At 35.4% G+C, this 27,692-nt stretch overlaps 6 protein-coding genes and 1 non-coding gene across 11 annotated transcripts; 3 read left to right on the forward strand and 4 right to left on the reverse strand.

The window, feature by feature from the left end:
• Nucleotide 1: 1 nt before the first annotated feature.
• LOC107424591 (uncharacterized) lies at nt 2–6,146 on the forward strand. Of its 2 annotated transcripts, XM_016034436.4 has the most exons (16): nt 2–267; nt 453–614; nt 939–1,118; nt 1,237–1,294; nt 1,836–1,886; nt 1,975–2,057; nt 2,611–2,698; nt 3,186–3,230; nt 3,311–3,385; nt 3,508–3,576; nt 3,971–4,086; nt 4,297–4,409; nt 4,597–4,676; nt 4,818–4,938; nt 5,649–5,715; nt 5,840–6,146. In XM_016034436.4, the coding sequence occupies exons 1-16, from the start codon at nt 2–4 to the stop codon at nt 5,967–5,969; spliced, it is 1,704 nt and encodes a 567-aa protein (XP_015889922.1). In that variant the 3' UTR covers nt 5,970–6,146. The 2 variants fall into 2 exon arrangements, with proteins under 2 accessions (XP_015889922.1, XP_060674656.1); XM_060818673.1 differs by lacking the exon at nt 3,508–3,576.
• On the reverse strand, nt 4,832–10,078 carry LOC107424592 (AP-3 complex subunit sigma). Of its 4 annotated transcripts, XR_001582034.4 has the most exons (9): nt 9,824–10,077; nt 9,665–9,707; nt 9,352–9,413; nt 8,881–8,977; nt 8,569–8,639; nt 7,764–7,855; nt 7,598–7,690; nt 5,595–5,702; nt 4,832–4,971 (listed from the first exon to the last, which is right to left on the reverse strand). XR_001582034.4 is itself a non-coding variant. In XM_016034439.4 (8 exons), exons 1-7 carry the CDS (start codon nt 9,890–9,892, stop codon nt 7,624–7,626), a joined length of 501 nt encoding a protein of 166 aa, XP_015889925.1. In that variant the 5' UTR covers nt 9,893–10,077; the 3' UTR covers nt 5,448–5,702; nt 7,598–7,623. The 4 variants fall into 4 exon arrangements, 3 of the variants coding, with proteins under 3 accessions (XP_015889925.1, XP_024932364.1, XP_015889923.1); XM_016034439.4 differs by lacking the exon at nt 4,832–4,971 and having other exon boundaries at nt 5,448–5,702; XM_025076596.3 differs by lacking the exons at nt 4,832–4,971; nt 5,595–5,702 and adding an exon at nt 6,894–7,368 and having other exon boundaries at nt 9,824–10,078.
• A 552-nt stretch (nt 10,079–10,630) lies between these two features.
• On the forward strand, nt 10,631–11,810 carry LOC107424590 (uncharacterized). Its single transcript, XM_016034434.4, has one exon. The coding sequence runs from the start codon at nt 10,863–10,865 to the stop codon at nt 11,691–11,693; it is 831 nt and encodes a 276-aa protein (XP_015889920.1). The 5' UTR covers nt 10,631–10,862; the 3' UTR covers nt 11,694–11,810.
• Nucleotides 11,811–11,857: 47 nt separating this feature from the next.
• Nucleotides 11,858–18,327, reverse strand: LOC107424588 (vacuolar sorting protein 39). Its single transcript, XM_016034433.4, has 12 exons — nt 17,626–18,327; nt 17,280–17,491; nt 16,969–17,100; nt 16,730–16,873; nt 16,521–16,633; nt 15,644–16,079; nt 15,016–15,345; nt 14,352–14,573; nt 13,888–14,130; nt 12,864–13,316; nt 12,536–12,634; nt 11,858–12,280 (listed from the first exon to the last, which is right to left on the reverse strand). The coding sequence occupies exons 1-12, from the start codon at nt 18,065–18,067 to the stop codon at nt 12,083–12,085; spliced, it is 3,024 nt and encodes a 1,007-aa protein (XP_015889919.1). The 5' UTR covers nt 18,068–18,327; the 3' UTR covers nt 11,858–12,082.
• Nucleotides 18,328–19,187: 860 nt separating this feature from the next.
• On the reverse strand, nt 19,188–19,261 carry TRNAI-UAU (transfer RNA isoleucine (anticodon UAU)). The gene has a single exon. It is a non-coding gene; the product is annotated as a tRNA-Ile (tRNA).
• A 142-nt stretch (nt 19,262–19,403) lies between these two features.
• Nucleotides 19,404–21,971, forward strand: LOC107424594 (protein AE7-like 1). The gene is made up of 5 exons (XM_016034442.4): nt 19,404–19,755; nt 20,048–20,153; nt 20,321–20,420; nt 21,026–21,071; nt 21,511–21,971. The coding sequence occupies exons 1-5, from the start codon at nt 19,644–19,646 to the stop codon at nt 21,609–21,611; spliced, it is 465 nt and encodes a 154-aa protein (XP_015889928.1). The 5' UTR covers nt 19,404–19,643; the 3' UTR covers nt 21,612–21,971.
• Nucleotides 21,972–22,319: 348 nt separating this feature from the next.
• Nucleotides 22,320–25,988, reverse strand: LOC107424593 (uncharacterized). The gene is made up of 6 exons (XM_016034441.4): nt 25,661–25,988; nt 24,602–24,690; nt 24,141–24,317; nt 23,469–23,567; nt 23,111–23,356; nt 22,320–22,865 (listed from the first exon to the last, which is right to left on the reverse strand). Exons 2-6 carry the CDS (start codon nt 24,665–24,667, stop codon nt 22,566–22,568), a joined length of 888 nt encoding a protein of 295 aa, XP_015889927.1. The 5' UTR covers nt 24,668–24,690; nt 25,661–25,988; the 3' UTR covers nt 22,320–22,565.
• Nucleotides 25,989–27,692: the final 1,704 nt, after the last annotated feature.

A 27,692-nucleotide genomic window follows, 5' to 3' on the forward strand; every position in this document is an offset into this window, starting at 1 on the left:
AATGTGGCGAAGGTGCTTCAGTAGCAATAGCAGCTCCGGCGCCTCTGCAGCGGCGTTGAAGGATAAGAAATGGGACGCAGTGGTCATCGGAGGCGGTCACAACGGGCTCACCGCGGCCGCGTACCTCGCTCGCTCTGGCCTCTCCGTCGCAGTCCTTGAGCGCCGCCACTTGATCGGCGGCGCTGCTGTTACCGAGGAACTCGTACCAGGCTTCAAGTTCTCCCGGTGCAGCTATCTCCAGAGCCTCCTCCGCCCTTCCGTCATCCAGTAATATATACATATATATATATATATATATATACACACATATACATATACGTGCCAGCTTGCTTGCTTGCATATTTTTGTTGTCGATTTGTGTGGATTTTTGCAGTTTGATTTTCGCAATTGATTTGTTGGCGAAGAAACAATGCCTTTTGGATTTTGATTTTGTGGTGTTTTGAATTTTGCAGGGAATTAGAGCTAGCGCGACACGGATTGAAGCTGCTGAAGAGGAATCCGTCATCGTTTACGCCTTGTTTGGATGGACGCTATCTTCTCTTAGGTCCGGATAAAGACCTTAACCATTCTGAAATTTCGAAGTTCTCTAAACGAGACGCTGATGCTTATCCAAGGTTCTGCTATGCCATTCTCTTTCCTCAAATCTCTCATGGATATATGCATGAAAGCGTATATACATGCATATACATACACAATTGGACATTTATAATCACACATAGACTGGAAGTACTTCATACTATTACTGCATTGCTTCGGTCTCAGTTGTGTCCTTGCTGTTTGGCTTTGATATGAACAAATAATTGGTCTCCTAGATCATGAAATAAGAATCTGATTTTTTTTTTTTTAAGTTTTTAAAGAAATTCAAATCTGATAATTAAATTGAATTTTAATTTATCATTTTAAATTTTATATGATTGGAGCTTCATCTCCATTTGCAGGTATGAGAATCAGCTGGAGAACTTCTGCAAATTCATGGATCCACTTTTAGATTCTCCACCACCTGAATCTTTGCAACACGACTCATCTTTCAATGAGCGCTTTAAAGATAGGATACAGAAATCAGTTTTCTGGTCTCGTATCCTGCGACAGGGACTGTCCTTGGGCCAAAAGGATATGGTGTAAGACCATTATTTCCTAGTCTGAATTTCTTGTTTTCATGGCTTTAGGAAACTTAACAAATGTGTTTGTGGTGTGAAGTGTGAACCATTTGTAATATGAAATTATTTATTTTGACAGGGACTTTATGGACCTATTATTATCCCCTGCTGCAAAGATTTTAAATAATTGGTTTGAGGTTGTCATACACTCTCTAGTTTCTTAGTTATATTTTTGTTGCTTTGTGAATGTTCAAAGTTAAATCATGGTTTACGTATATATATATATATATATATATATTTTAGTCTGCGGATATCACTGTCTTTTGCTCCAAAATTCTATTGAAACATTTTTGAATCTATAGATGGTAAAGAATAGCTTTAAAATATATCCTTGAGTTAGTTTAAATAGGTTTTTTTGTTCCTTCACTTACATTGCCACTTAAAGGATCAAATAAGAGTTTTCTAACTATGATTTACATCCTACTGTATTTGCATATTTTCATCGAGCCTTTTTCCTCTAGAAAATCAACATTGGGGCCATAGTTTTTTCCGGTCGGTCAGAGCACACGATGTCATTTTCCCTTGGCCATAGAGAGTAGATTGCTACATTCTGTGTCGATAATTTTTTATAACTTGTGATTTATTTTATTATTCTATTTTAATATTCTTGTTTTTAAGCCTGTGAAATTTATGCATAGCTTGTTGGTTTTTTCTTCCATTGACTTTGTTCTTTTGTAGACAGATGTTTTGAAGGCAACACTTGCAACAGATGCTGTAATAGGTACTACGGTAAGAGTGGTTTTTCTTTCATATATTGAAAATAATCATTGTACCCTTTTCACCATTACAATCACTTCATCTTTATTTTGTAATATAGGGGAGCGTCCATACACCTGGGAGTGGATATGTTCTGCTACATCATGTGATGGGAGAAACAGATGGTTATCGTGGAGTTTGGTCGTATGTATCTTTATAGTGTTTCACATAGATAGACAACTGTAGATTTACAAAGATCACATTCTTGTTTTGGAAGAAGTTGGAATGGTGATCACACTAGTAGCCAGCTGCTATTTGTTAGAAAAACTATCATTGATATGTGGCAACAACCAAAAAAAAGGAAAAAAAAAAAGGACTACAGAATAAGGCTTAGCAGTTAGGAACCATCGGTCCCTCTCGGGGAAAGAAGAAGGGGAAAAAAAAAAAAAAAAAAAAAAAAAAAGAGGGTTAGTATTGATTCAGTTTGTTATTTTTAGCATGCGGAAACAAAGAAAGGATGCAATATTCTGTGACAAAGTTACAGATGAGAATGTTTTTTCAGTAACAAAGTATGTGCTAACTCTGTTCGCTTTTTTCTCGAAGTTGGCACGTCTGCTTTGATAGAAATTCTTGGACTGAAGCTTCCTTCATTTTCTGTTAACATTATAATTTGTTCCAAAAGGTGTATGGTTCTTATAAATCAACGTGGTTTTTCCCATTTCTCTCTCATAGTTCTTGATACCATTATGTTTTTCAGGTATGTCGAAGGTGGGATGGGGTCAGTTTCCATGGCTGTTGGTAATGCTGCTAAGGAAGCTGGGGCTCACATCATAACAAGTGCAGAGGTATGTATTTCTGGAATCAACTTTTCTTCATTTATCTGTCACCCATGGTTTTGACAAAGATTATTGTTAGAACAAGTTTAAATCATGATATTCTATTTGATTGCACAAGTGTATATAATTTTGTCTTCCCCTGCTAGTTTAAGTCACAATGGAAAAATCAAAATGCTAATCATGATATTCCCTTTTTTCAATTAACTATACCTTTACAATTAACTATACCTTTACGTTAACTGTTAACTTTTGTTTGTGAAATTTGTACTGTCTGCAGTGATTGTGTTTGTGAGCTCCTTGTCGTCTAGATTATGTGAATCGTGAATCTAACCATATTGTCTAGACTATCTTTGATCTATGATTCAGTATGAAAGAGCTAGGATATTTGCCTTTCAATACTCAAAACTGTTTGCACTTCCTGGTTCTTTTATATTGTTCGTCTATTTCCACTCTACTGTCGTATTCTTAAAATCAGTATTTGGATGCTTTGCTTTAGGTTGAACAACTATTGGTTGTTGAAGACTCAGGCAGAGTGAACGGGGTTAGTTGTACATGGTTCCTTAGGAAGTACGGTGTAGAATCTTTGTTCAAACTGAACAGATCGTGAATATCTTTGTTCAGGTCTTGCTGGCTGATGGTACACGAGTACACTCTTCAGTTGTCTTATCAAATGCAACCCCGTATAAAACTTTCAAGGTAAAATGTTAATATTCTGCTTTTGGTCTTAATCTGGTATTTAGTGTGAACCTTGATACCGTAGAAAAGCCATTTATGTGGTGGACTTTAATGTAAATTATGGGTTTCTCTGTATGGAACAGGAGTTGGCGCCTAGTAATGTTCTTCCTGACAATTTTCTCCGTGCCATTGAGTATTCTGATTATAGCTCTGTAAACCCCTTCCTAAATCTTTTATTTACTCACCTCGTTTGCTTTAACAGGAAAGGTTCTAATGCTTATGTAGTATATGTAAAAGTTCCACATATCGTGAAGTCTGTTTATGATGCATATTTTTATATGCAATAACAACGAGGGCATCACAATAAACGGTGAAGCTTGATTCCAATGTAATTCTAGGGATTAAGTTAGGATTAATGAAGAAGACATTAGACAATTAAATGACTCCAGTGAGGGGAAAAAAAGATCTTTAAGAGATTTTTATTTTCAAAGTATTTTTTAAAATCGAGTATTATGGTTGAACCTTGAGTTTTTGACCGACTCTTATCACTTCAGTAGTAATTTATTTTGACTGACCAATGTATGTGGTTGGAATTTACCGATATAGGGAACTACAAAAATAAATGTAGCAGTTGATAAACTGCCCCAGTTCGAAAGCTGCAAGTCAAGTCATCGTGATGCAGGTCCTCAGCATATGGGTACAATTCATATTGGTTCTGAGAGGTATGCTTCCAATTCCATCCAAAAAGCTCTGTGCCTTGTAGGACTAGTCTCCATCCCCAGTTCATTATATCATCAGAAACAATTCATTTGAACTGTTTGCTGATTAATTCCCTATTTCTAGTTTTAGATTTCATTTTGGCAAGTTAAGCTATATTTTAAGCATCCAAATTTCTAAAACTGATCCTGCACTCTCCCGTTGCTCTATTTAAGAATGGAGGAGATTGACTCAGCCTGTCAAGATGCTGTCAATGGATTACCATCAAAAAGACCAGTTATTGAGATGACAATTCCTTCGGCACTCGACAAGACCATATCTCCACCTGGTAGTAAATTAAAACCTTGGTTTCAAAAATGCATCTGTGATATCTCATTCCTCATGGCATTCTTTTTAGCATCAAATTATATGTTCAACATATCTAACCTCCTAAAAAAGTGAAATTTCATTGTATATGTTTACCTACCAACATATTACATCGTAATATGTGGCTAATCTAACTCTTTATTTGTAAGGCAAACATGTGATCAACTTGTTTGTTCAATATACACCATATAAACCATCGGATGGCGACTGGACGGATTCTGTTTATAGGGTGAGCTTTTCTTTTCCTCTTTCCTTCTCTTTTTCTTTTTCTTCCTACATTATGCATCAAATCATTTTCTTGGGTCCACCTCCATTATTTTTCGAGTCCTTGGCTGATCATTTTTTAGCTGGCTCACGATGTTCACTGCAGGAGTCATTTGCACAAAGATGTTTTAGCTTAATTGATGAATATGCCCCTGGCTTCAGCTCGTCAGTCATTGGTTATGACATGTTGACTCCACCAGACCTAGAAAGGGAAATCGGTCTCACAGGTGCTTTAAATCCATGACTCTCTCTTCATAAATCTACAAAATGATGTTTAAGCAATTTAAGTTAAAATGAACTAGGACAATATTTGTTCGTAATTTGGTTTCACATGATCTTTTACTATCAAATTGTCGACTTTGGTGATGCAATTTATTCTAAAAATTCAACTAATGCAAGGTAAGAAAATTTTATTACAGATGTTTTGAAAGTCATTTTTTTTTTTTTTTATTGTATTGACAGAGACTAGAAAAATAATAAAAAAAGAAATATATTTTTTTTAAATAACGTATATTTTTATTATACTATCCATACATAATACATTATTATCATGTTTTATAATTTTCATGGTTTAATACTTTTTTGTTTTAAAGTTTGAATTTTCCAGCAGAAGAAAATAATATCACATCGTCATCTTTCATAAAATATTATACTATATTCGTATGTTAATATAAAGTCATTTTTCTTTTTTTTTAAACGGTAAAATATGAAGTATTTTTCTCTGAGTTAAATAAAATAGAATAAATTAAATTTATATCATTAGAAAAATATATACCAAAATAACGTATTTACAGGCATGGATTTCTTGTTTTCCCTTTTTGGGGTAAATGAATCCATGAAATTTCAAAGTTTACTTTACATGCTTGATAAACTATCCACTCACATTAGTTAAAAGCTATAATCTCATAGAATCTGATCCATGCATGATTGTCAACAGGAGGGAATATCTTCCATGGTGCAATGGGGTTGGATTCTCTCTTCCTCATGCGACCTGTAAAAGGATGGTAATATGTCATTAGACTCTGTTTTAACTATAAATTTTTACCCTTTTCTTTTTTTTTTTTTTTTTTTTTTTTTTTATCGACACCATTAAACTCAATTTTGATTTATGGTTTTGTGTGGAAGCAGGTCAAATTATAGGACTCCATTGCCTGGGCTCTACCTATGTGGTAGTGGGGCCCATCCTGGGGGTGGCGTGATGGGTGCGCCCGGACGTAATGCCGCAAAAGTGGTCCTTCAAGATGTGAAGAAACAATAAGGATGATGGACTCTAATTTTTTGACATCTAATTGATGTTGGAATATTCACCCAAAAAAAATTTGATGTTGGAATTTCAAGAACATTAGCTGTTTCAAAAACCATAATGTACTCTTGAAGATAAGACCTACACTTCAATAGGAATGATAGGGGATATGAAGTGAACATGGGTTATTCGTACGATAGTGCACTTTGCGGTTGAAAGGTTCGGTTTTGAACCCAAAGACTATCTTGGAAGATTCTCATTTCAGGTTGAAAATCTCCTATAGTGATAAACCCACGTTAATAACATAACTTTTTTAAAAAACACCTCTCCTTTTTTTTGTTTTTTTTGGCTCCGTTAATAAAACTACAATAGAGTCCAATAAAACCTAGCACTCAATACGATTTGGTTTTGTTTTCGGGTTAAATCTTATACAGTTTACTTAACCAAACAAGTGACTAAACTATAGGAAAACTAAATTTAAGTGGCACTTACTCTTGAAAGGCAAGAGAACCACTAACATCAAGAAAGATACGTTACATAAACTTGTAACTCAGTGGCCAATGCCTTGCTACAGAAATCACAAACTTATTCTGAATCTTACCACCTTTAGTTCGAGTTGGGTACAATGAATTATATAATATGCAACTCGCTATCCTAACCAAGGCAATCTAGTTATAATAGGAACTTGATTATACCCAACTAAAAGGAAATATACAAACTGACCCGCTTGGGTTCAACTTGAATTCTTTATTCTTTTGCTCCCTCAAAAAAATGAAATAGAGTCCAGTAAAATATAACACTCAATTCGATTTGTATAATATTCAAGTTGTATAAAATCCACAAATTTTAAACTAGTTTAATTAGACCACACTAATAATCAATCTTAAAGGGAAAACTAGATTCGTAAGCATGCATTATTATCAAGGAGTGACACTTAAATCTTGAAAGGTACAGAATTTAACTCTTGAAAGGTACGGAAACTGATTATACATCAAGAAATATATATTACACCCATTCTTCTATAACAAATAAAACATGTGACTCGGTGGTTCATACCTTGATACAGAAGTGACAAACTTTTTTTTTAATCTTAACACACCTTTAGTTTGAGTTGCATGTGACTCGGTGGTTAATATCTTCATACAGAAGTGACAAACTTTTTGTTTTATCTTAACACACCTTTAGTTTGAGTTGTATATGATGGATTATATAAGACCTAACTCCCTACCCAAACCAAAGCAATCTACTTAACCAATAATAGGGAAAAACCTGATTATGCCCAACTAAAAGGAAATAAACAAACCAACTCGCTTGGGTTTAGCTTGGTTGGTTCAGGGGAGGTTATTAGGTCAAGTTAACGGAATAAAATATCCACCCCTAGCTGTTGTATACCAGTCAAGTCTGCTCCCTGAACCTTTAACAGTTACATAGAAATTAGAATTTAATAGAGTATCTGCCTTCTACTTTTCTGTGACATTGATAATTGATGATGGATGTCCATAAACTATATCATAAGCCCATAACATCAAGAACTTGAAAATTTTCAGGAATTAATAACTCTGATCTTTGCAAGACCACGATGTCATTAGTAAACCAAAAACACATTTTTGGTTGAGGGTGATAAAATTTGAAATACTTGATACCTTGTTCAACCACCTCAGCCTCCTTGCTATCGACTCCGCCAGCTAGAAACAGATTTTGGGACAAGAGATATAGCATTAGACGCTGTTTCCAACCTGTATCACATGTGTAAACAGTTAATTATTTAGTTTGTCATTCCAAACACACACACACACACACACAGAGAACCTTGATATTTCTTCAACGGCCTTCATAACTTCTGTAGAATTTGTTTCCAGAACTTGACCTCCAAGTATAATCTCATCTAATACTGTATGCATCTGAAAGAAAATATCAATTGAAACTTGGTGAAATTAATTCCACGAACGCAATGTTCCAGACAAGAAAACTAACAAATCAATACAATAACCAATAGTCATAATTATTGGACATGTGCTGATCTAGCTACAACTTTCTTTGAGTACTCAATTTGGAGGGAAACAAGGAGTTTACATTGAGAGCTTTCTAAGATAAAATTAACATCTAGCTAGAAACAAAGCAAGCCACCTTTTTGGGTGTAATGGGAAGTTGGGAACTTCGTTATTGCTGAAACATTAATATTTACTGCATCAAATTGATTAAATGAACCTAAATGACTTGAAACACTTTTGAGCGTATCATTCGTCTCATTAGACAAAACAAATCAAATTAATTGTTAAATACCAGAACTAGTTATCGAGCCTCACAAAACCTTTAACCATCTCATCAGATAATACTTGAAAATTGAAATACAAAATAGACCATAAGCACTTAGCAACATCCCCTAAAACTACTATTATAGATAAAAACATCCATTCAACACGACAATGTATGGTCACAAAGGAACAAAAATAATGTTTGTTATGCTCATCCTGAGTATTATCTTGCTGCTTTCCAAAAAATTCTGCGATTCCAATGAACTAAACTAGATACATTAGTATCAATGCCAAAAGGAAAAAATAGGAATCAATCACAAGCAAACATTTCTCAGACCTAAAAGAGAGGAGTAAACGACCTTGCTGTAATTGAACACCATGTCAAGCTCACATACATTTTTGAAGCATTTGTCCAACGTTTCCACAAACACTGAAGACAGAGAGTTGATGTCAGCAAACTATCCAATAAAATCAACATATATTGTTTACTTAAACATTTAAAGGATAAGCTGATTACCATTATATGCTTATCTTCAGCTCATTTAACATAATAGACACATTTGTCATGATGCAATCAATCATTATCCAAATATATGCTTTTTCGTTATTTCAGATTAGGAAGAGTTAAATGATGATTTTAATTAGAAAGAGTTGCTCAGGCAGGAACACACCTTGTATCAGATCAAGCATGGCAAGCTCATTTTCGGAACTGTCAAACACAAACACAAAATATAAAGTTGCAAAGTGCTTGTAGACAATGCGAGAATCCTGAAATATAAAGAAAAAAGAGACATTCAAATAAGAACAAATACTAAAACACATCGCAATTAGAAATCAGGTAGAGAAATATGAAACCAAGCAAGAAAGTCTTAAACTGGATATCTTTATCAAGAGGACGAAGCAAAGAAAGATAACCAAACAGAGCTCCATCAGTGATTAATTATTATGGCAACCACGCAACTAATCTATTTAGCTATTTATTGACACGTTTGGCTCACTTTACATAGCAAATTCCTTGTTCCTTGCCCTCTCTAAACGAACACTCTAAGAAGAATTACTAAAAAGCTTTAAAACTAAATCCATTTCTACGCTGGAATTCAATTTAGATAAAAGAGAAAGGAGTTCAAAGCTTGAGAAACTACCGGACCGAAAAAGGACTCCGCCTCTATAAAATTGCTTACGTTCTCAGCTCTACTGCACAAGACTGTAGCAAAATCAAACACCGACGATCAAGGTTATACGCAGAAACTTAGCTGGCGAAGAAATATGTATAAATCGGAAACCATCGCGAACGATGTGGGCGCCATCCAAACAGAACAAAATGTCACTTAGATCCGACATCGTCTCAGCCAGAAAATCGAATTACAGTATAGAGATCAAGTGATTGAAAGAGAGTGAGACAGATATATATACATATATATATATATATATAGAGAGAGAGAGAGAGAGAGAGACCTCCATAGACGTTGCGTATAAGCTCCCGCTGCTTCTCCACAGCCTGGCCTCAAAAATTTTAAAATTGTGAAGGTCGGTTTATCAGCCGAATAATAAAGAAAACGAAAAAAAAAAAAAATACAGACGAAGAAGACCAAATCCTGGAGAGCGACCTCTCACCTGGATATCATAGAATTTGGCAAGCCGAGGCTTGCCCTGCGTGTTTATCACCATCACCGCCCGTATCATCTCACTCTCTCTCTACACAGATTTTTTTTTTTGTTTGTTTCCGCTCAGGCTATCTCCACATAGTTTGCTTCACAGTTTCTCGTCTGAATCTCCGAGATGGGATTTAAAGAAACTACCTATTCTTTCTAAGTTTGCTATTTGATCCCTTAAAACAAGTTATTGTATTTTCGACCCAACCGATTCGCGCGATCGCGACGGTCTATCCCTAATTTTCTAATAAAATATAATTATATATATATATATATATATAAGCGAGGAAATTTTACACTGCAGATCCGTATGCAAAATGTATTTCAAAAAATAATATTGAATTTACTATGTATAATATACAATAAAATTGATGTTTTTTGCTATAAAATATCGATGACTCGTGCAATAAAACTGCTATATATATATATATATATATTTTTTTTTTTTTCTCTTTGCAAACATACTAATTATTTTTTAAAAGACGAAAAGGGTGCACCCTGCTGGAAAAATAAAACAAATGGGTAATAGGTATTTTTAGACTCGCAGTGGAGCTCCAGCCACACTAGCTAAAAAAAAAAAAAAAAAAAAATGTATCTAATGATTTATATTTACAACAATACTCTCAAAAATTTATTAATGATTACATTTTATGAATAAATATTTAATAAAATATTTTCTAATTTTTTTTTCTTGCCTAAAACTATTGGTCCGTAAAAGACCTATATTAATTAAAATTTTATTATCTTAATGAATTTTTTAATTGTTTTATTTTATTTAAAACAAATCAATTTCTTTTTATCAATTTTTCACTGCCCAATGTACAAGTTGCACTGCAATAAATAAAAAATGACCAAGTTGCTTAGTTGGGGATGGATCAGACAATTCACAAAAACAGACCCCATAAATGCCGCGACAAACGGAGCCCTAGACTCCCTAAGTAACGAATACTTTTACTGAAAGGGACTTCGTCAGCGCGGGCGGCGCATACAAAAGGGCAAAAATGCAGAACGAAGAAGACGACGACGACGACGACATAAACCCCGTAACAATGCTACTACCAGACCACCAATCTGATAATAATGGAAATAGCACATTCATGCAACATCAGCCACAGCTCCAGCACCATTACATTCCTTCCAGCGATTCGACCGTGGCAATCAGACAACTCCCATCGCATGGTCTATCCTTCCAGATCTGGCCCGCAGCCACCACTCTCGTCACTCTCCTAGATCAACACCGCCGTCAACCTAGCAATAGCCCTCTCTCCCCCACTCTATCCGCCTTATCTGACGCCCCAAATCGCCGACCTCTCAACATCCTCGAGCTCGGTTCGGGAACTGGTCTCGTAGGAATCGTAGCCGCTCTAACTCTCGGCGCAAAGGTAACGGTCACTGACCTTCCACACGTAATCCCCAACCTCCAATTCAACGCTGATGCAAACGCCAGCGTTTTGACCACGAACGGCGGGGTAGTCCACGCGTCACCGCTAAGGTGGGGAGAGGCTGATGACGTGGAACTGGTTGGGCGGGAGTTTGATCTTATAATAGCCTCGGATGTAGTGTATCATGACCACCTCTACGTGCCCCTCCTCCAAACGCTACAAGACTTGATTTTGGGTGGGGAAGGGAATGTGGAATTTGTTATGGCCCACCTCAGGAGGTGGAAAAGGGAATCCGCCTTCTTCAAGAAAGCGAAGAAGGTTTTCCGAGTTGATGTTTTGCACGTGGACCGTCCGTGTGAGGGGTCCAGGGTTGGTGTCATCGTTTACCGTTTCGCTAGAAAGCAAATCCAGAAACTGAAAAAAGTTTCCGGTTTAGCAAATGGTGCCTGACAATTTTTGTTTTAAATGGAAACAAAGAAAGTATTAAACGAGGTCAAGGTTCTAATTAAAATGTCTCCGTTTTTGTGGGCGTTCTAAGCTGCCAAAATCTCTTTTTGATTACGTTAATTTTTTTTTTTTTTTTTCTCCCTTTCTTAAAACAGTAACAATACAAAGAAGCCAAAGAATACATCTTCGCCGCTAAATAACGGAAAACCTACATTACAATCTTTACATTCTCTACAACATGATATAATATTTATATTTACCCAAACAAATGAAACTTGAAACGTTTCTCAAACTCGCAAACCTCACACCCAAACAGGATTAGTCGTTCGAGAACAGAACACAAATTCTGAAATGGGGAAAACATTTCTTAACCTGCAGATGACCACAGGTTATCATCGTTTCCTTAGAGGCCCTTTGGCCACAGCTTTCATACTCTGTGAGTCCCTAAAGCAGACAAAATGGACTAGTGTTTTCCCGTTTGGGTACACAGCAAAAACGCTTGTCCCTATTTTCTTGTTGCAAAGAGAGCACATGCTATCACCGGTGATCTTTACAACTGGTTTCCTTTGATTATAGAGATCATCTTTGACCTGCTTCATTTAAATGCTACACTTAGAAGTTGGAAAAATAGAGATCATTGAATAGAATTGAAACGTAATTGTCGTAATGGAAAATTGTTTGTGAAAATTTCATAATAACATGAGCAAGATTGATTGGAGCTGAAGCAACACAGAGCAGTACTAAAAGATTAAAGTAAATAATGCAAGGATATCCGTAAGAGAGAATCTGAACAAGCAGAAGGCAGCTTGGCATCAAAATCGATCCCTGGAGTGCTATTTGCATACCTGCAGGTTTTCGCTCTGTCTCAAGCTTTTGATTACTGAAAAGTTTCTATGTGCTTCACTTGATTTCCTAAGTAAGGGTCCAAGAAATGGAAGCAAGTTCTGCAAAGAAAAAAGATAATTGACATTTCTTCAGGGCAGATTCATCCTAATGCCAAACAGTGGATTTGAGGAATATAGCAACAGTGACATATTTGAAACAAATAGATATATAGTTTTGCTGATTATCTTTTGAGACTTTTCTGTTATGGAACAATCATAAAACAGAGTTTCTTTAAATAAATTATGAAATTAATTAAGTCCTCAAGTCGTTTATCAATATAACCAATACCTGTAGTTTAGTTTCCCTGGGTAGAAGTTTGAGGGCCTGAGCTCCATTTACTCTGTCCCACCTTCGACTCAACAAATCTAGAACCTCGTCAAGCATAATATTAGATCCTCCTTCCTCACTAGATTCATCTGCATCTCCATCACTTCTGCCACTGTCGGTGCTACTTGTACTGACTCGAGTGTCCTCTGCCCCCTCTATGGCAGCAATTTTCTTAGCTGCACGACCCCCTTTACCTTTAACTGAAGTAGCAGAACCAACCCTTGGAATACCATTTATATTCTGAGGTGATACCAAATTTGTAATTCGCTTCTCAAAGTTTTTAGTTGTTCTCCGTGGATTAAGATAAATTTGGAGAAGAGTGAGATATATATTGCCAGAAGATCTTGCAGATGGTTGAACCGTAGAATCATACACCCGATCACAATACGATAGTGCCAGCTCAGGAACATGAAGCTGCAACAGAACTTAAACCACTGGGAGAGGTTTCTAAGAGAAAAATGACAATAATCAAGACTGATAAATGAAGAGTTTTCTGAAACGAAAAAAAAATAAATAAAATAAAAAGGGAAGAAAAGGGATAAATCGACTACAACATTTGGCAAAAATGCATGAATCTCAACCAGCCTAAATACCCACAACCATGACATCAACCATACTATTCTTTTTCTTATAGATTTAAATCAGAAATATCTCATATCTCTTTAACTTATCAAAATAATAAAACATATCCATACTAACTACATAATTCTCTTACCATGATACAAAAGCAAAATAAAGAGAATAATATAGTACTTGCTTTGTTATAAGATTTTATCTTTTTATTTTTTTTTATTTTTTGGTGGATAGCAGTATTAGGTAGTTTGATGAAGAAAACCTAATACATGATGAGTTTAAAGGTTTAACTAAGTGGAGAAAAATAAACTGTCATGAGCAAAGGCACCAGAAAACTTTCTGTGTCATATACAATACAATAAGGAATTCAAAGTCACAACATGACAAACAGCCTACTGAAGTGAGAAACTACCTTGTGCACATATAGAGATAAGGCAAGCTCGTGTTGGTTCATTTTTCCCAACAAAATTGCGCGCTCTTCATACAAAGCATCTGCAGGAAGCCGTTTCAACAAAGCCTCTGGATTATATCCTGAGATGCTATCTAAAGCAGACAATAATTTCTTTCTTGTCGGGGAATAAGCTTTCTCATCCCATTTCTGTTGAGCACTTAAATCAGCATGCCAATCAAGTACTTCTGAGAGATAAATATGCACCTGCAAAACATTAATTTTTAGTACAACAATTTCTACTGGTTAAACTACCCTCCCTGTAAAAATTAACCACTTTTAAAATAATTACTGTCAGATAACCAAAATGTACACTAAAAATGTGTTCTACATTTTTCTTCTTCTTTTTTTTTTTTTTTTTTTTTTTTTTTTTGGGGTAGGTATGGATTAGGGTTGCAACTAGTGAAGCAAAAGTATTCTATCTTCACCATTTCATTTTGCAGATTTCCAGATATTCCATTTTCATTCACTGCAAGCATAAGCTCCAAGTATGTGGCTTGCATGTTTGGAGCATGCTGCTTCAAATAAGAGTTGACCAAGTCAGCTGGAATATTTCCAGATAAAAAGAGCTCAATTGTCTGTGTTGGACAACTTTCGAGCACAAGCATTGAAAACTCCAGGACAAGCATGGGGTCAGTCCCACAGAGAGGCTGCAAAAGAACCAACTCCTCATTAGGTGCTTAACATAGCATTCAAAGACAAAATCTTAGAAAGCTTTCTTCACTTTTTAGGAAAGATAACACAGAGGAAAGTAAAAAAATAATAATCAACACGATGATGATGAAATATTACAAGAATTAATTGTACAGTCCATGGAAGAATTCTCAGTCACAATTTAAATCTTATAAAACATATCCAAAATCAACAAACATAAAATTTGAAAGGCTCAAGTCCAGCTAAAGGAAGGTTGAAACAAAATCAGAAAAAACCCTTTTTTCAAGGTTTACAATAGTCAGATATTCTGTGCTCTAAATTACCAATCACAGAAGAAACAGCAAGTATTAAGACGACACAGACAATCTTTTACAAATATTAGTAGAACACCTAATCACAGTCAACACCAAATACATTAAACCACTTGAGGAAACTTACCTTGAGATACTCAATAATTGAATCAGGCTTGAATTTTTGTGTCAGCTCAGCTGACATTTGATAAGATTTTGACTCCTCTACCAATTGATTCAAAAGTTTAAGAGCTTCACGGTGCATTGAATTGCACTTGTAGAGTTCTAATAAAGCTGTGTGATGACCTTTTTTTTGGAGAATCTCCTCACATATTTTCAAATCACAGTAGTTAAGACCTTTCAGTAATTCCAAAGCTGCTGAAGATTGTCCAGTAAGAAGCAGAGCTTGGAGGAGTGCTGTATCCAGTATTGCTGCCATCTCCCTTGCACCAGAGCTAATGTGGATGTTACCACGCCCCTAAGAAGCCACAGGTAAGATAATTAAAATAAAAATTTCAGACATAGAATGTTAATGACTCTCTCTTTCCCCCATATTAAGTGTGCTCACATGAGCCTCTCTAATCAGTTTCTTATTTGCAATCATGGATGTCAAGGAGTATGAATTTTGACAACTAAAGGAAAAACTAGCTAGCCGCATTAGGTTGTAAACAATAACACCCAATCAAGCACATAATATTTTCTTAATATTTAAAAGAAATTTATCATAACTCATAGCAAATATAATAAGCACCTATAAACAAATATCTGTGGTTTACCTTGTTTAGTTTTTTAAACCTGTTAGAGTCATACAATGAATAATTATCACCAACAGCATCTAAAACAACCTCTTCTGTTCCTTCAGCAGTGGCTTTCTCAATTACACTGAATCTCTTCTTCTGTAAATACTTAATGAGAGCCATGAGAGTATTGTGACTCATTTTTTTGGACTGAAGTGCAGCACTCTCATCAGATTCCGATAGGTGTGGCGGTAGTGGGAGTTCCATATCATCTGACACATCTGATGATGCTCTTGAGAGATGTGATGAATCCCATGAAATGTCTGTTAGCTTTTCTGGCTCAGGAACTGCAGTAGTCTTCGGAAGAATAATAGATGGATACAACGAAAGCACATAGGTTATCTCAACTTGAGAAGCCAAAAAATGTTCCATGGCCTCCTCATAGTTCCCATTCTCAAAAAGATAGTGTGCATATCTGCATCATTCGGGAGAACACCCTCAAAGAAATTATAAAAACATACGAACAAGCATAATCTATCTGTTTCTTTTCATGAATTCTTTAAATTTATTGCTACTCAAAATAATTGAAGTAACAAGCAAGCCTCATGAAACTTAAAACTCGACAACCGTTTAGGCACCATACTTCAGTAATATCCAATGTACTCCACATGCCACCACATTTAAAACAAATCCAGTTCATAAGCAGAAAGGTAGAAGGCCATACTTTATTTTCGGAAACTAGAAATAACATTACACATGTTGCCTATAGCTGATCTTGTCCATTCTACATATTAAACATAAAAATCCATATGCACTAGGGCATTCACTTTTGGAAAAATACAACAAAATCATGATATGATGGTGTATTGAAGTCAAATTAAAAATAAAGTAATAGTCACTAGTCAAAAAGATTCACCTTATATGAATTGACCCCTCCTTTGCAGCTCTAAGGGTTGAATCTTCTGGGGGAAGCAGCTTACACAATGCCAAGGCTTCCTCAAAATCACCAGATGCTGTTAATTGCACAATCTGCAAAAGGAAAATACTTACATGAAAATGGTCCAATAATGCTAACAGCTGCAGTTAGTAAACCATAGCATCAATGTTAAAAGATATTGGGATTACCTGTGCACCAAGAGGAACAGGGAAGAGACCGTAAACAGAATTCTCTGGTGCAACAATTACAGCATTATTGCTTTGAATAAGATGACGAACATTTCGAAGAACAACAGTCTGTATCAACGGATATGGAGCTCGAAGAGACCGAACCTGCAAAACATAAATGGCAGAGAAAGCTTAACGAGCAGGCTCTGCTATAAATGAAAAATAAAAAGTAGTTTAGTGAAAAAAAAAATGGGCCCAACCTCGACAAATCTCGGTAACAGAGCTATTGCATATGGCTTCTTTATGATAACAACTGTAGGAGCCTCAGACCAACAAATTCTTCCTTCTTGAAGAAGCTTCCCATTTTGATCCACAAAAACTCCAATATTATCCTAAAAGCAACAATAAAACAATCACTTCTAACAACCCTCAATATTATATCAAATTTTAATGTTTCAGTCCCACAGCAGACTAAGCTGAAAATGGCGATCAACAAAGACTGAAAAAAATGCAAAATAACTCAGAATCAGAAACAACTAAGGTTTTCACAATAAGAGCTAAGAGGATTTACCTTTCCGAGAAGGAGTTCTCCAGAAGGGAGAGAGACCACCAAAGGTGGAGCAAGCCTCCCTGAAGGAAATACCTCAGACAATGCACCATTTGAAGCATTCAGTATCATATACTCTCTTCTAATCCCAAGGCAGATATTTTCACCGCACCATGACATCGATTTCACAGTGTCCGGAACTCCAAATTCTTTCACCTCCACGAATCCTCGTCCCCCTGAACGATCACATCCAAATTTTTGATTTCGCTATTCTTTTGAAATAAGTTCCAATATTTTTTTTTCATTTACAGAAAAAATATTGAACAAGCAAAACAAGCAACAGAAAAAACGAGTAATCCATGGAAATTACCGTCGTGTCTGAAAATACAGACCCTCTTTTGCCTCGCGAAGCACAAGAATCCTCTGCGATCATCCCAGCAATACACATTGGCGCCTTTGGCTTTGGTGAGCACCGCGATGGTCTCCAAATTTGGGAGCCTATGGAACGCAATCGATTCCGAGAGCGACAATAGGAGCTTCCTCGATCCCAATACCTCCATTGATACCAGAGGCTTCCTTGAAAAACCGGTCACGTTTCTCTCCAGTACGTACGGTTCCTTATGCAGCTCCAGCTTTTGAGCATCGTAATCCGACGTTGGGGAACGGTCCGAACTGGAGGATTCTGGAGCGTAGATTCGGAGAGATCCATCTGTGCATCCCAGGAGAAGCTTCTCACCGTACGATACGATTGCCTCTATCTTGGTTGGGCAATCACTCAGGAGCTCGAAGGAATCGTAGGCACTGTGTACCATATCGCCGTCGACGTTGCCGTCGATCTTAGATCGGAAAATTCCCTGTCAAGTGAGAAAGTGCAAAATACACTCCACGACGTCGTTTTCTTGCTGCTGGAAGCTACCTTCACGGAATTTGTTAAAGATCCGCGAGGTCATCAGAATGGGACACCTATATGACCATGTCCGCGTTCGGGTACAAAATGAATTCCAGATAGCCAAATACATCAAAATGGGGAACGAAAATAACGAATCAATAAATAAATAAATAAAATAAAATAAAATTGTGGTGCTTTTGTGCATAATTGTAATATAAATTGCGACCCATAATGTAACAGGCCATCCCACATAATTTACATATTGTGTTGTTTAGATGCTTTTTGAATCATTACAAGGTTTAAGTTAGAATGAGGTTAAAAAAAAAAGGGTTTAAGTTAGAATGTTACAAGTCCCTTTGGAAAATTAGAGTGACAAAGGTTCAATATTTATTCTTATGTACTGAAAATAAACAAATAAAACATTATACTAGTTTGTCCAGCCAAAAAAAAAAAAACATTATGCGAAGTTGCTTACTCTTTCCAATGTGCACTGCTTAATTTGTCACCTGATTTGAATTTGTTAAAATTTTTTTATAAAAACGAGACTTGATATATGGACGTCGTTTAATTGGTTCATTAATGGACATCACTTCATTTATGTATGCCATGTTTCTAAAACAAATTAAATTATCACATAATTGTTTGAAGTTAAACTTATTTTTATCCTGAAAAACGATTTCATAATTAAACCCTTCTATAACACTTAAAAATAAAGTTTGTTAGTCCATTATGTATTGACCATATGCACTCTAAAATACGCCTAGATTTATGCCTAAAACTGATATCGTTACGAGAAATATTATTACATTCTCCAAAACAAAATTTATGCATGAAGATTAAAAAGATTAAAAAAACGATTATATATTATTTTGCAAATACATGCCTAAAGATCTTCTTAACATATTTATTTCATTGTCTAAAGGAATGGCTAATTGATTATACCATTTATATGTATGCCTACAAACGATGTCTTAACTTTCAGAAACAAAGCTGGATAAAAAATAAACAAATAAAAGAGAAAAAGTGACATTTAGAATTTCAAATGGTCCCGGCGGGGCTCGAACCCGCGACCTTCGGCTCATAAGACCAACGCTCTAACCAACTGAGCTACGGGACCAGTCGCTTTATTTAGCATGACTTAAAACTTATAAACAACTGAAGCTACTTACAATGGGTCCGCACAAGCTCAAGTAGTGACGTGACAAGAACAGGTAGCCAATGTACTCCGAAATAAGTATAAAAGGGTCCAAAATCGTTCCCCGTGATCCAATGACCAATCTCACACAAATTCAACAAAGTTCATAATTTTCCACCATTAATTTCTGTACCTTCTTTTACTATTTTTCTGTCGTCCATTACGTGGCATGCTTTAATTAGTCACCAGGAAAGTGATTACTCCCAAGACAAATAATCACCTTCAGACAAAAGTTGCAGAGGCGGAGCCAAGTAGTTTGTGTGAGAGAGAGAGAGAGAGAGAGAGAAACGGAGAAAAGTAGAAGATGACGCTGGGTCTGATCAATGCGAACCCCGTGGTTCACGCTAAGAAGGAAAGGGTAGCTCGCACTGAAGATCTTCACGGTGACGATGCTGTTGATCCTCTTGAAATCTATGATATCCTTTTCAATTTCCTCCTTTTTTTTTTTTTTTTTTTTGCTGTTATTTTCCGAGTTATTGAAGACTAAGTTCGGTTATAATTTAGTGACAAGTTTTAGCCTTTGAAACTCATTAAAAATTGAAGATTTTTGGTCTTCTAGATTTTTACTTTCATTCTCTTTAGATTTCCGACTTCCGAGCCACCGAACAGAGTTTTTGCTTTCTTTTTTCATTTTTTTGGGGATATTTTTAGATATTATTGACTATATGATATGCGGATCAAATTGGCATCTTTGACTAAGATTGATAAATTTCGTGAGGGATATAAGAGATCCGGAGCATCCATATTCGTTAGAGCAGTTAAGTGTTCTTTCCGAGGAATCAATCACTGTTGATGACAAGCTCGGTCGTATTCTGTGAGTTCTACCCAGCTAACTTCAATTTTCTTTTAGCTAATAAATTTCAAAATTTTGTTTGTGCCCGAATGAGTATCAACTTTAGAGAAACAGGAACCAACTGATATTTAGCATATTTGTATTTCCCAGTTGCTAAAATTTCATTTTCTTTTTCTTAAAAACTTCAGGATAACTTTCACCCCAACGATTCAACATTGCAGTATGGCAACAGTGATTGGTCTTTGCCTGAGAGTCAAACTAAAACATTACTTTCCTCCGCATTACAAGGTTAGTTTGCTTAAAAAATTTTAATATATATTGTTCATTGTGCTAGAATCGGCATTATGATGAATTTGAGGGACCTAAATGGAGTGTCTCGATTTATTCATCTTCCATATTCTTAATCACAGCTTATCTCATTAATAAATTGCCACATGAGAGTTATCCTTTGAATTTAATGGTCATGTTAAAGTCTCACTTCATGTTTTGCACTTTCTAAAAATCGCCATGGGCTTGAGTTAATTGGCTATATTTAAAGCCTGAAGCTCCTTTATCTATTGATTTTCTTTTCTAATGGAAAGCTTGCTTTTGATACATTTTGAAAACTGCATAAATATCTGTCAATGTCTACAAGTCTGCGTTTAACATATCGCTATAACCACTGTTGATATAAAGTGCATTCACTTTACTGTACTTTGCAGTTGCAAGATGCCAGTATCCTAACCCAGCAACAAAGACACACACATATACACTCTTTTTCTTTGTGACATGCTGCTTAATTTCATACCTAGAAATAGAATCAGAGACTTCAATAATACTATCTAGTTTATCTGCATCATATGTAATTGTATAGCTAATTACTGATCTATGCATTTCGGTGATACAATTTACAGGTTGACATCAAAGTATCTCCTGGATCTCATGCAAATGAGGAATCAGGTGAAATTAAAGGGAACCTTAAGCGTCCATGCATTATAAGATTAACGATTTGCCCCCTAGTTTTGATTTTGACATTATTTATTAGTACTTTGACCAAAAAGGTAAATTCCCCCAGGATGGTGAAAATTGTGAGCGTGCTTGTCTATTCACTCTAATATACAAGGGGTGGGTAGAGAGGAAAACATTGGTTAGAAATGCAGAAAAGGGGAAGAAATCGGTTATTCCTTTTTCTTTCTCTTTTCGTAAATGAGTTGGATCGCATGGCCATTATTCATCTTGACTCATCAATATCATATCTAGGCCTTCACCAATGTACTGTTGAGATACAGAGTTAACTTCTTCTGTGAAGCACTCCTTTTATTTCTAATCATTCATATATTTGAGCCGCCCCCATCTAACTCAGGAAGTTGTGCAAAATGTTTTTTTTTTTTTTCAACAGTCAACAAGCAGTTGAATGATAAAGAGAGGGTTGCAGCAGCCTTGGAGAATCCGAACCTTCGCCAACTTGTTGATGAATGCCTCTACTCCAATGAACTCTGACCAACTGTATTGCTGTGAAAAGCTACTGTACAGGAGAAGTATTATTAGCATGTGTATTCAATAAGAATACGGCTCTGTCTTGTTGTGACTTTACTTATTTTTCCCTCAAAATATACTTTTAAGTTGCTTAGCCGTGGTTGTAAGTTTCCTTTCAATTTTCTTTATTTAACTCAGTGTTGGTCAAGGTGAAACTCCTATGCTAATCTCTTTAGTAAATGTAAAAGTGTTTAGGTCGAATTGAGAGCAATTATGGTTGGCCATCTTTTGGGGTACTAGGAGTAGAGGAGTAGCCACTTAATAGCGGTTTTAGAATTCGGCCAGATTTTAATCCAATATATCTTTATCCTTTATTTATTTTTATTTATTTACTTTTTTCCCTAAAAGCCTTTTTTATAAGCACACGTGCCGTCTTGTTGCTCTCTTGCGTCCAATGCCAATGAGAAGGAACCCTCTAAGACACGTGCTATGCCCGTGCATTAATTGAGGCTTTTAGCATAATGGGGCCTCAGTCAACCCAAGTGCTAGGAAGTCGTCATCGCTTTAGGCTAACTGGGGTATCAACTAGGCGGCGGCCTGAAATTAAAGAGGCTTGAGTGAGAGGAATTGAATACCATTTGCCAATTACCATTGGGTGTCAAACAGTCTCAATTCAATTCGAATCCTACCAATTTCTTTAATGCCCTGTACTTAGCTTTTTGATGCCAAACATCTTCAATGGAAAAAGTGGAATTTATCGTTTTGATAGAAACACTGTTAACATAACGAGGAAGTTACTCTCTCTATCTCTCTCTCTCTCAGATCCTCCCTCCTAGGCCACATTTACAACGAGCACAATAGGTTAATGTTTTATTAGAGACTCAACAAGTAACTGAACTTCCCAACACCTAGTGTTTCTATCAACTGCTTCAGCATGGGCTGCTGTGTACATTGACTTAAAATTAGAACAAGTCACTCTTAATTAACGGGCCTTGCAACGGGTATAGGCTCCGGTGCCACCTCTGCCCCATGTTGCCCATTGGTTATTTGGCAAGGCTTCTTATCAAATCCCCAGAATTTGGCAGTTTTAACATCATCCTCGGCCATCAATCGAGAGAACTCCTCGTGGTCATACTCTAGGGTGGCTTTTCCTCCAAACTCGCTAGGAAGGTTATCAATGTCGAAGAACTTCTTCATGAGCTCCACACTGTCCTTATTTTTGGGGTACACAAACTTCACCTTCTGAGATGTCTTTGGATCCAGGAAGTACCTGACAGCCTACAGAAATGAAAACAGAATTCAGTTCATCGGAGGAGAGATACATACTTGGCCGAAATTACTAAACTAATTGCTGGATTGCAGTATTTCGATAAATAATGAAAAGACCACCTTCTTTTCAACTAAACAGGAAAAATAAAGTTCAAGTAAATCTCCAAATCAAGTAAGTATTAGAAACAACGGCTAATGCAAAAGCTTAGAAGATACAAATGCCTAAAGAAGAGTAAGAGTTCAGTAGGCCAAACCTTCCAGAATGCCTGAAAGATCCTTGGAGGATTATAAAGAAATGCTAGAGCAAGCCTCTCTGGGTAGTGATTCTGCAGAATATTAATAATATCGCGGGCTGTCTTGACAGAGACGTTGGTGTTCAACGAAAATCCAGTGAAGTCTATCAACCATGACATTTGTTCTTGACCTTCAGGAAGGTTGAGGACTGCATTTTCTATAAGATATACTAAATGGCGAATATTGCCTTCTGGCGAGTTTGTGTTCTGAAATTATGCAAAGTTGAGAACAAAAAGTTAATATACTAGTTTATCATGCCTATGAACGACTTGCACCATTCTTTTTTTCTTTTGTGCAGGGTGAAACATTAGTACTAACCTGCATCCCTGGCCTCATTATAAGAACAGGTCTCCCAAGTCGATCATGAAAATTTGCCTTGGACACTTTGCCAGTTTCGCCTTCATGTGCTACTTCATGCTGAACAGTGAAATGTCTCTCATAAGTGCAGGCTTAACAAGAAACAACCATAATTCAAGGATTATTACGACTACCATCAAGTTATCTCGATTTTAAGCCTTTAGATTGATATTTCAACCAAAAGATTTACTGCTATGCAAACCTTTTGATAATTAATTATTTATTAAGATATTGAATTAGATAGAAAACAGTGTCAACTGAGACTGCTCCCGGAACTAAAAAAATTTAGACACATTGAGGAAAGAAGGAGCATTTACGGTAAAAGATCATGCAAAAGGAATGAATAAATGGAAAGGAGACAAAATATGTCTCCATAATTTTTTATATATCAGATGAACTGGACAACGAATGCATAGACATGCTAGGAGATTTGATTTGGACAAAGGATATACCAATGCCAAACCAGAGGAACATTCCAAGTGACTTTTTTATTAATTGCAAAAAAAGTTAACAATTGCAGAAGATAATCTACTAAAGTTGAACCATGGATGACAAAAAATTCTAACTAAAAGAAACCCCTGATAAAATTGCAACAATATTAATAGTTTGTTCAAATCATCAAATTCATCTTACCCAACGGATTTCCTCAGGCTTATAAGTTGTCCTCCACCTCAGTGACTCTTCCAACATCTTCTTTGACTTTTCAACATTCCAGTTTCGAGCTTCTAAATATCTTCTAAGGCAAGCATCGTTGCAGTACTTTAAACTACGTCCAGATAGGAAGCCTAGTGCAGCCCTGAGTTCTCTAACCTGATTGTAGGTATGCCTCGGTTAGTTTCTGTTTTCGCTTTTCACTATCTAGAAACTTAAATATTACCAAAAATAATAAAAACACTAGAGAAAAAGAAAATCTTTTAATGATATTTAACATTACCTAACAGATATTCTATACTGAACCACAAACATGCAAAAACTTTCTTGCTCACTCATTGCCATGCAATATTTAACGCCCTTTTGATGGACAGTCATGCTTGGCCTTTAGAATATATCATTATCATATTGAACACTAAACGAGAGACCAATGGAGATATTACCTTTTCTTCTTGTTGTGCAGAATCATCCTCATGATGGTTATGAGACTGCCTTCTTAGAAGAAACATGTTGACCACCAGTGGAGTTCAAACTGCATCAAATAAAATTCAAATGAGACAACGTCAAAATTTCCAAGTTTACTTTTCGCGTCAAAAATTAATGTTTTTTTCCGTGTTGAAATTAAAGCAAATAATATTCAGCTAGCAATCAATACTAACTTTTGGACAAAAATTCACACAGAATGTTCAAGTGGGCATTTGCAAAACGACGTATTCACATGACTTATTTCCCAACAATGAGTTAGCTAAAAGGATGAATAAAAACAACGTTTTCGGTTGTTTTACGGAAAACGCCAGGCTTTCAGGTACTAGTTTGGCAGCTCTCACGGGCAACGGCTCTGCCATTTAGGTCAACCGTCGCAGATTTCAAATAAGATATTTAATTCAGATTCCATTTTCTTTTTCAGAAAAAGATAGCGATTATCTTACAAAGCAAAATACAATCTGAGACTACCCAAAACATCTAGAATTCTAAACATGGTTGACCCGATCGAAGAGTAAAATAATTATCGTATATTACTAACACTTTTGATTTTATATTAGATACTAAAAAGGATTTATCAATAGCATAGAATTAAAATTCTAAATATCATTTTGGATCAAACAAAGATCTTCAGAAACCCAAGACTTGAAGTCATTAACAAGTCCATTATTAGCTATAAAAGCTGCGTCAGAATTGTTATTATTATTATTATTATTTTTTGTGAAACATCAATAGTCAGAGCATATAAAACCACTATGTTTAAATGGATCTGAATACAATTCCGAATAATTTTCCATATAGAGATCACACTTTTTTGCAACTTTTTTATCCGATTAGAAAAAATAAGAAAAAAAATTATATCTATCTATCTATATATATATATATATAAATGAACGATATATTCGATAAGACCCAGGAATGAAAAATCACAGATCTACTTGAATTCAAAACTTACGAATATACATTATAAAAATAGAATTCAGAAGTCAGTTTCATAATTAGTTCAAAACGAAGCATACCTGGCGCAGCACAAGGGAATGAAAGTCTCTAACCAAAAGCTTTTGATATATCGCCCTTCTACTATTGCTGCCGTAAACGAGTGGATTTTATGGAGAGCGAAAGAAAGAAAGAGAGAGCGATTTTATGTACGTTATGGTCCTTGAAAGAATGGCATTTAATTTATAATTAATGAAGTAAATGAGAGACGGAGACTTCGCTTCTCTTTTCTTTTTTTTTTTTGCTTTTTTCTCCCCTTTTATTATGAAAAAAATGAATTCCCCGGTTCCACAGCTTTGATTAATAGTGGGGAAAGAAGGGCATGACTGAAGTGGGTTGTATAGATTTTATTTTTTTATTTTTTCTCTGGCTGAAAAGATTTTCTTTTTCTCTCGAATGAGGGAGACTACCAAAGTTGGCTTTTGGAGTCGTGGACTGTGGGGTCTCTACCCCACTAATTCCTTTTTTTCTTTCTTTTTCCTTTTTTTTGTTTTTTTTTTGGTGAATCACTAATTCCCTCGGAAGACTTTGTATTTCCTCAATTTATTATTTTATAATCTAGTAAGCTTCTTTCTTTTTTTTTTATCCCTTTTATAAGTAATTCCAACTCCAAAAAATTGTAATCTTTCAAAAAAATTCCAAAAAATTAATTAAAATGAATAAAAAATTTATAGTTTAGTGATAAGAGAGACTGAGCAGTAGATCTTTATGATTTATATTTCTGATATTTAGATTCTTCAGGGAATAAATATAATTGTGCCAAATGCCCCACATGTTGCACAAGATGCTCCATTGCGGTCCTCTTTCACAACAGCTAAGAGATTTGCTTCCTTTTCTATTTTATTTCTTGCAGAGAAAAACAAATTAATTCAAAAATCATAAATTCATTTAATAACATGGATAATTTTAAAATTCTTTATGATAGTTGAGTTTTGTTTTACTATTTCAGAAAATTTGCACCTTCCCAATTATTTGCGTTGGTCCGTAAGAAGTATTTTGTTGACCGGTCCCGCCCACCAAAGTTGCTGTGGGGTTCGGTTGCCACGGCTAATTTCTGCAGCCCCTGTTGAACATCAATTCCTACGGCCTTGATCAGCCTTCACGGGCTAACTGTTTTTATATTATTTTTGACTCTGATATTTTATATTTCAAAAGCTTCTAGAAGTGCTTTAGTGTGTTATTCATGACAACTGATGGAAAAAATATTTTATATAACAGTTACTCCACGTAAGTACTATGAATGTATTGTTAAAATTAATTCAGTTGTTGTGATTTATTTTCACTTAAACAAAAAATTATAAACAAGCAAAAACTCTATTTATTTTTCCACATCAACATTTTAAGTAAAACGAAAAAGAAAATTCTCGCAAATACACAAAAAATGATAAAAAAATTTGAAAAATGTTTTCGCATAACAGAAGAAATAGAAAATATATCATTAAAATTAAAAGTTTAATATTTATTAATTTTTTGTATGCCTGTAATTGATTGCTTAGTTGGAAACAAATGGTAACAATTGAATGGATCTTGACACTACGTTTATAACGATGACGTGAAGTAACTGTGATACAAAATATTTTCCTCAGTTCATAGGGGACTTTCTTCATTATTGACATATCATCCTTTTTTAATTATCCATGTCCATCATAATCATATGTCCATCTAGACACGTGACATAAACACTTAAAAGTTTTTATTTTTTACAACATAATATTAGCAAATTGATAAATATATTTCATATTTGGATTTTGTGAGAGATTTAGGGTCATATTTTGTATGTAATAAATAAAATATTTTTGTTTTAGTTTGAAACTTGAAATAATAAATTTTTGATAAAAATTTATCAGCATACAAGAAAGCCTATTGTGTTTAAAAAGATTTTTATATCTTTACTAAATTCTTTATTGAAAAAATAAATTTTCTATTAATATCTTAAATAAATAATCATCGACAATTTTGTAATTTTCACCAATACATCCATTTTCCATGCGTCACTTGATAATGACAAGATATAAATGTTTGTATTATTAGTAATTGACATTAACAATCAAAATT

Source organism: Ziziphus jujuba, chromosome 7 (assembly GCF_031755915.1).
Source record: "Ziziphus jujuba cultivar Dongzao chromosome 7, ASM3175591v1".
Lineage (NCBI taxonomy): Eukaryota > Viridiplantae > Streptophyta > Magnoliopsida > Rosales > Rhamnaceae > Ziziphus > Ziziphus jujuba.

Excerpts from the sequence above, each read along its gene's own strand:
- LOC107424591 (XM_016034436.4), top strand. The coding sequence starts at position 2 with ATGTGGCGAAGGTGCTTCAGTAGCAATAGCAGCTCCGGCGCCTCTGCA. Across the intron at positions 268-452 it reads CTCCGCCCTTCCGTCATCCA|GGAATTAGAGCTAGCGCGAC; the intron begins GTAATATATACA and ends TGAATTTTGCAG. Across the intron at positions 2,699-3,185 it reads ACATCATAACAAGTGCAGAG|GTTGAACAACTATTGGTTGT; the intron begins GTATGTATTTCT and ends GCTTTGCTTTAG.
- LOC107424592 (XM_016034439.4), bottom strand. The coding sequence starts at position 9,892 with ATGATACGGGCGGTGATGGTGATAAACACGCAGGGCAAGCCTCGGCTT. Across the intron at positions 9,708-9,823 it reads CCAAATTCTATGATATCCAG|GCTGTGGAGAAGCAGCGGGA; the intron begins GTGAGAGGTCGC and ends TTTTGAGGCCAG. Across the intron at positions 8,978-9,351 it reads CGGAGTCCTTTTTCGGTCCG|GATTCTCGCATTGTCTACAA; the intron begins GTAGTTTCTCAA and ends TTTATATTTCAG.
- LOC107424590 (XM_016034434.4), top strand. The coding sequence starts at position 10,863 with ATGCAGAACGAAGAAGACGACGACGACGACGACATAAACCCCGTAACA.
- LOC107424588 (XM_016034433.4), bottom strand. The coding sequence starts at position 18,067 with ATGGTACACAGTGCCTACGATTCCTTCGAGCTCCTGAGTGATTGCCCA. Across the intron at positions 16,874-16,968 it reads TGTTACCGAGATTTGTCGAG|GTTCGGTCTCTTCGAGCTCC; the intron begins GTTGGGCCCATT and ends TATGTTTTGCAG. Across the intron at positions 15,346-15,643 it reads GGTTTAAAAAACTAAACAAG|GGGCGTGGTAACATCCACAT; the intron begins GTAAACCACAGA and ends GTGGCTTCTTAG.
- LOC107424594 (XM_016034442.4), top strand. The coding sequence starts at position 19,644 with ATGACGCTGGGTCTGATCAATGCGAACCCCGTGGTTCACGCTAAGAAG. Across the intron at positions 20,421-21,025 it reads ACTTTCCTCCGCATTACAAG|GTTGACATCAAAGTATCTCC; the intron begins GTTAGTTTGCTT and ends TACAATTTACAG. Across the intron at positions 21,072-21,510 it reads TCATGCAAATGAGGAATCAG|TCAACAAGCAGTTGAATGAT; the intron begins GTGAAATTAAAG and ends TTTTTTCAACAG.
- LOC107424593 (XM_016034441.4), bottom strand. The coding sequence starts at position 24,667 with ATGTTTCTTCTAAGAAGGCAGTCTCATAACCATCATGAGGATGATTCT. Across the intron at positions 24,318-24,601 it reads CTGCACAACAAGAAGAAAAG|GTTAGAGAACTCAGGGCTGC; the intron begins GTAATATCTCCA and ends ACCTACAATCAG. Across the intron at positions 23,357-23,468 it reads TAATGAGGCCAGGGATGCAG|AACACAAACTCGCCAGAAGG; the intron begins GTTAGTACTAAT and ends GCATAATTTCAG.